The sequence below is a fragment of the Hyposmocoma kahamanoa genome, unplaced genomic scaffold (genome assembly GCF_003589595.1).
Source record: "Hyposmocoma kahamanoa isolate Upper Pololo Valley unplaced genomic scaffold, ASM358959v1 77, whole genome shotgun sequence".
Classification (NCBI taxonomy): Eukaryota; Metazoa; Arthropoda; class Insecta; order Lepidoptera; family Cosmopterigidae; genus Hyposmocoma; species Hyposmocoma kahamanoa.
This window is the reverse complement of record NW_020653926.1, coordinates 933,815-940,204: the sequence shown is the minus strand read 5'-3', so window position 1 is coordinate 940,204 and position 6,390 is coordinate 933,815. Positions and strand designations below refer to the sequence as shown.

The window sequence follows — 6,390 nt, the reverse complement described above, 5'->3', positions numbered from 1 at the left end:
AAGATGAACGGATCATTGGCTTTCCTGGACAACAACGACATTTTAATACAACTTTTGCTCGTTATGGGCGAAAGCAAGGAAGAACGTATGTTTTTGCAATTCGTTTTTGTTACGCCACCTATTGTTGGATAAATGATCCACTTAGTACAGAACGCCAACATTAATTGAGCATTTGAATTTGATGCTATTTGACAACGCCATCTATGAAAATTCTAGGATATTTCCAAGCAGCGCCATCAATTGCGTCATTTTGAAACTAAGTTGTTGATGTTTTGAATTATGTACGAGAAAGGTGCCCTTATTAGATACTTTAATGGTGCTTATAAAGGTAGCTCTTTAATTAAGCTTAACAGAAAAATCTTTTTTTTATTTATTTTTGTAGCGGTTAATCACGTTTGGATTTCGGGACGGTTGAATATGACGAAAGATATTAACAATGACGTTGTTTCGTATTCGTGGAACAATCCCTCAAGTGGAAAAAGAATTCCTGATCCCAAAACTTTCGGAGACTCAACTTCGGGATTATACGTGAGTACTTTGCCTACTTACCTACTCCGAATTTATCATTGTTATATCGGCGAATAAAAACTTAATGTTTCAAGTGTGTGTAAGCAAGCTGAACATAAGCATAAGAACACCTAGCTCAACACTAGGACGATTATCTTCTCTTTTTTAGTTGGTGTAACAATTAACATTAAATAAAATCTGAACAATAAAATTATAATAGTTAGGTAATTTTTGTAACGACTTGTACATAGCATATTGAACTTTATGCAAGTTGTATAACGTACAATACAATCCGATACGGTGGTGGCGTGGCTACGGGAATTTCCGATACTGTACATAATTCGCCACGAGACCCACGACACTGTTTCTTGGCTCGTGTCTACTTTGAACGTTACACAAATGACATAAAGTTAATTATGCTATGGTTACAAAAATTCACTTCCGTTCCATTCCGCGGCGACGTAAATTGAGCCTAAATACAGTAATTGACATTTTTATTGTAAGTTAATAATACGTATGTTCTCACTCAACTTTTAAAATAGAACAGTCAAAAATAAAACTAGAAATCCAATACATTTAATATGACAAAAACGAAAAACATTTTGGAAATGAAACTATTTTTCCGGATTTAAATCGCGTATATTTGTTTTTTCAAACAAACCGACGTTTCGGGCCTTTTACAGGTCCCATGGTCACGGTTGACTGTGACAGTCAACTACAAATATACAAATATACGCGATTTAAATCCGGAAAAATAGTTTCATTTCCTATGTGTAACAATCGCGAAAACCTAAGAACTCGAAAAACATTTAATTAAATTTGACCGGCTTCTGCTGTCCCGACTTTTTCGTCTCACACAACGAAATGAGTCGATCAGCACTAAAAAATTTGGTCAATTTTATTCATTTATGACATATATTTTTATTCAATTGAATGATAGTTTGATTACTTTATTTAAAGCAGTTTTATTATGTGTAAACTTATTGTTACCTCTTAAAGTAGGTCAACTAAAGCCTCTCTACGAATGTCATTAAATTTACGGGAGTGCTTAATGTTAAAATTTTAGATATTCGTCGTCGATTTACTCATTAGGTAACGTACTTTCGATGTCAGTTTAAAACTTTTCGATATCTCACATATTTATGGAATAATTGCCTGGGCACACTTAACGACTACACCCTGTGTATAGTCACGGTTGACAGATCTCAGTCAGGACCTGTAAAGGGCCCGAAACATCGGTATGTTTGAAAAAACAAATATGCGCATTTTAGACCTGAAAAAATTGTTTCATTTCGCATAATAAACAATAAGTCATTATTTATTTTAGGGTCGAACCACACTGTATTTTTGTAAAGGCTGACGTGTTGAAGTTTGACTGTTATAACGTTATCAGTCATTTTTAAAATATTAAAATAATTTCATTCATTATCAGAGTTCATTTTAAATTCACACTGCCTCTTACATATTTTAGATGCCACCATGGCTAGACGAGGAGTACACTATGGACAGTCCATGCCTCAACTTGGACCGTACCAACCACCTCACTGGACTGATATACGGCCTGCCATGCGACACGCCACAGTATTCCATCTGCATGATAGGTAAGTTCTTGAATTTCTATTTACGGTCACAGACCCATGCCTTACAGACTTCATAAGTATGAATTTAATAAAAAAGAGTGTCGTATTTGGTTACAATTACTTTCTATCAGGCTTCCAGTCTACTGTTGACAGAGGAAAAATATTCACGAAAATCAGTGGGCATTCGTAATCTTTTAGTTACTACCATCATAACAAATCACTATATCCATTGACTTACAAATAAATGGACGACGGGTCTAATACAAAAACCACGAAAAAAATGTCCCAAGTCAACCTATTTAAACGTAGTGACATGTAAACGAATATGAAAAAGCTAAAACGTTGAATTTAAATTGTAATGTCATCGCAGTACTGTCTAATTTTGCTTGCTTCGCTGTCAGCCGAACAAACGAAGACTAAAGCGTGAATGACGCTCTGTACTGTATACGATTTTAACGCCCTATAAGTTCGGACTCTTTTTACCGCGGACCCGACGTCCACATAATTGTAAGTCAATGACTATATCTCTTTCTTTTGTTCTATTGATATTGATCCTTTTCAGATATATCTAGTCTGAAAACTACCTGCTATTAGAAAACGGACTACCTCGGTCTCAAATAAACGAGGTCGGGAAGACGTTTTTCTTCTTTTTATCCCCAGTGGTCGTCTCGTCGTAATTTTTCTAACATTCCATCTTTCCAATTTCTCCTCTTACAACAATCCAAATTTTATATTCAACACCTCAAGAACAATGCGCCTCTCATTCCTGCATATGACACGTCCATTTACATAACAAGTTATCCGTCGCCACTGAAAGAAATATAATTTAAGGCGCCTTCAAATTCGACGCCTATAGAAAAGCCAGTACTAATTTTCAAACAATATCTAGAAGCATAGTCGCAACTCCATTGTCGTGACACACGCGCGCCACTTTTCCAGTCACAATTAGTGAACTAAAAATTATTAAAGCTCTACCGACATTCAGCTGCGGCGCTTCTACAAGCATCTAATCTGAAGGATAATGTCTTGTTTCAGAAAAAACATTAAAAATGGGAATCACATATCCGCCTGTAGTAAGGGAAGACATTGTCGTCCCCGACAGTAACTCTACCTCGGGATACCTAACGGCGTAATAGGTTATCAATATTTCTGTGAACTTTAATTCTGTTTGAATTGTATAAAATTGATTTATTATGTACCATTAAAGAACGCAATGGGTGAATGTTGGATATTTTTATTGAAACAACTTCGTACTATCCGTCACGACCGTTTTGTGCAATGATTTTCAAAATGTGATTCATGAATAAGTCTAAAAAAATCATTAGTATGTAAAACAATAAAAAATTTACTTTAAAATAACTTCATTTTTGTCAAGATGTATGTACATACGTATACATCGTACCTTTGGTGTTATAAGGAGGCTACATAATATATTGTTTCAAGTAGTGTGTATTATGACATTTTTTCCATCTTCTAAGATCATGACTTATATGGAGATAAAACCATTTTTGCCGTATGATCACGTGTAACTATTAGATATACTACTTACTAACACACTCTCACAGCTTTTATTACAATAAGATATATTACCAAATTCAACCGGTCTACCATGCTCTGGCATATTCATGCATTCTATTCATCGAGTAGGTGTATAACTAGAAATAGAGACGAAATGTCATTTAATTTGTTTGAAAATGATTCTGCCAAATCATTACGATGACAATTGCGCTCCGATTGGCCAGCCCGATTGACTGGTGTCGTCAATTGTTTCACATCAAATCGACCAGTTTAACTTGAGCTTTGCTATAATGGAAGTAAATTGAAAAATTACATGTTTAATTACCGATGAAATGTGATTCCGTTTGTTTTGTAATTAGACGTTTTGCTTCTTTTCCCACACCACCGAATAGAACCGATAGTTACCATAGTTACAAATATTATCTTTATTACAATAAATACATAATGGTTTTGGAATATACGGAGTCGTACACACAGGTCAGTTGTTGGTCCTTATTTCGTCTCTATTTCTGGTTATATACTCGATCATTATATCATACTATTCTGCAAACACCACCAGTGTCACAATAGCAGAATTATAAACTTCAAGTGCAGAACACGAATTTTAACAGGCAACCATGCCAGTTCATCTTCAAATTGCTGATGAACTCACAAGACCAATATGTGGTCATCTTAAATATTTAATGGATGCTATAGTAATGATAAAGTTGTTAAAACCAATTTCTATGTGTGGTGTGAGGTATGCAGTGTTAAATAACATATTATAGGTGTCAATTTGATGAAGAATGTTTTATTAGAGTTTTAAATAGTATAACATTATTAAGAATGCTCATTTTTATTATTGGTGGATCAGTTAAATTTTCAATTAGGTACTCAAAGTAGTACCAATCTACCTATACAATACATAGGTAACTATAGATTGCTTGATTGGTTTAACTTTAGATTAAGAGTCGTATTCCAGAACTCTACTCAATACTCAAGTCAGGACTTGAGTATTGCAGTCAGCACTGAAAATCATACTCAAGTGTTTGCCAATAGGGTCGTATTTCCAGTGCTTGAAATCATACTCAAGTCTGCCCAAATCCTGACTTGAGCATTAAGTAGAGTTCTAGAATACGACCCTTGAGTACGATTTTCAGTGCTCACTGCAATACTCAAGTCCTGACTTGAGTTTTGAGTAGAGTTCTGGAATACGACCCTAAGGGTTGTATTCTAGAACTCTACTCAATACTACTCCATGCTCAAGGCAGGACTTGAGTATGATTCAAAGCACTAGAAATCATACTCAAGTCCTTGCCATTAGAGTCGTATTTCCAGTGTTTGAATCCATACTCAAGACTGCTCAAATCCTGACTTGAGCATTGAGGCAAATACGACCCTAAGGGTCGTATTCTAGCACTCTACTCAATGCTGAAGTCAGGACTTGAGTATGGTTTAAAGCACTCGAAATCATACTCAAGTCCCTGCCATTAGGGTCGTATTTCCAGTGCCTGTGTTTCCAGTGCAATCCTGACTTGAGCATTGAGTAGAGTTCTAGAATACGACCCTAAGTGTCGTATAGTGTCAATAAACAAAATATAAACCCAATACAAAAATCTTTTATTTCATCATAGTATTCAATGTCTCAATCCATTGAGTGTTAACTTTGCAAAGCTGTTGACAATTATTGTTCATAGCTATAAGGTTCTTTCTGAATGTTCTTAGGTTATCTAGGTATACTTGTAGACTGCTATTCATAGCCTTTATGGATTCTAATTCTTGAGACAGTTCTGCAGTTTGTTTCTGAAAGAGAATAAGCACAGGTAAATTGATAAGTCAAAGTGGAATAATCGTTTATTCCATAGGTACAATTTTCACACTTGAAAACGTCATTTTTTAAGCCAGGTACTGCTCATTCACTGTGCCGACTTCCCTGAGAAGAACGAGCAAGAAACTCCAGGGATTGCTCTTTTCAAATAAACTTAAATACTTAAATACATATTTGTGTGGAATCTAGACTCGTGTTGATTTCCATACATCTTTATCTAACACATAGGCTACAATTTTGTATTATGAGTTTTCAATTAAAAATTTTAATGTAAGTTTTATACTTAGGAAATGGTAATTTTAATATAAGCTCCAGAATCTTGTTGTAAAAACGTATACAAATCCTACAGATATAAATTACGGAAGCACTCTATCTAATACGATGACCTCCATGGCTTAACAATTTTTGCTGTGAGCTCTGGATGAGAATGTCCAAAGTTTGATACCTGGTAAGACCAATGTGTGAGATGAAGTTTTCTAAATTTCTAAGTTTTTTTAAATTGGTTCAGTGTTCTGGGTATCGCATCTGAAGTAAATTTTTTTGGTCTGGTTGGTATACGCACTCCACTGAGGCAATTATTTCTTAATTACAATGAGCTATTGTCGGAAGTAGACGTTTTTGATCTGTCTAAATACAAATTTAAGAAGGCTGTTACTGAATCATTGGGCTTAGCACTGTAGTGGATTGTGAAACTGTTTTTTAAAATGTATTCGGTAATGTTATTAAGGTAGACTGTTTCTTTAATTTACTTGGTACTTGGTATTTTGCGTGTGGTGGGTGTGCTTTTTATTTTGTTGTCAATATTGTACTTTTTTAAATTCAATAGCAATAATGCTTCATTTGAAAATTTTATATTTTTGTAGTAATCTGTGAATTATGTGGTTGTGTCCTTTTTATGACACAAATGAGGGGACAAACAAGTCAAGCGCCTGAAGGTAAGCAACACGCCTATACTGCTACGCAGAGGTCCCAGGTTTG

At 35.0% G+C, this 6,390-nt stretch overlaps 1 protein-coding gene across 1 annotated transcript; it reads left to right on the top strand.

Annotated features, from left to right (window-relative positions):
• Positions 1-3: 3 nt before the first annotated feature.
• On the top strand, positions 4-3,302 carry LOC113232706. The gene is made up of 4 exons (XM_026467484.1): positions 4-85; positions 383-528; positions 1,979-2,108; positions 3,123-3,302. Exons 1-4 carry the CDS (start codon positions 4-6, stop codon positions 3,218-3,220), a joined length of 456 nt encoding a protein of 151 aa, XP_026323269.1. The 3' UTR covers positions 3,221-3,302.
• Positions 3,303-6,390: the final 3,088 nt, after the last annotated feature.

Excerpts from the sequence above, each read along its gene's own strand:
- LOC113232706 (XM_026467484.1), top strand. The coding sequence starts at position 4 with ATGAACGGATCATTGGCTTTCCTGGACAACAACGACATTTTAATACAA. Across the intron at positions 86-382 it reads GGGCGAAAGCAAGGAAGAAC|CGGTTAATCACGTTTGGATT; the intron begins GTATGTTTTTGC and ends TTATTTTTGTAG. Across the intron at positions 2,109-3,122 it reads GTATTCCATCTGCATGATAG|AAAAAACATTAAAAATGGGA; the intron begins GTAAGTTCTTGA and ends GTCTTGTTTCAG.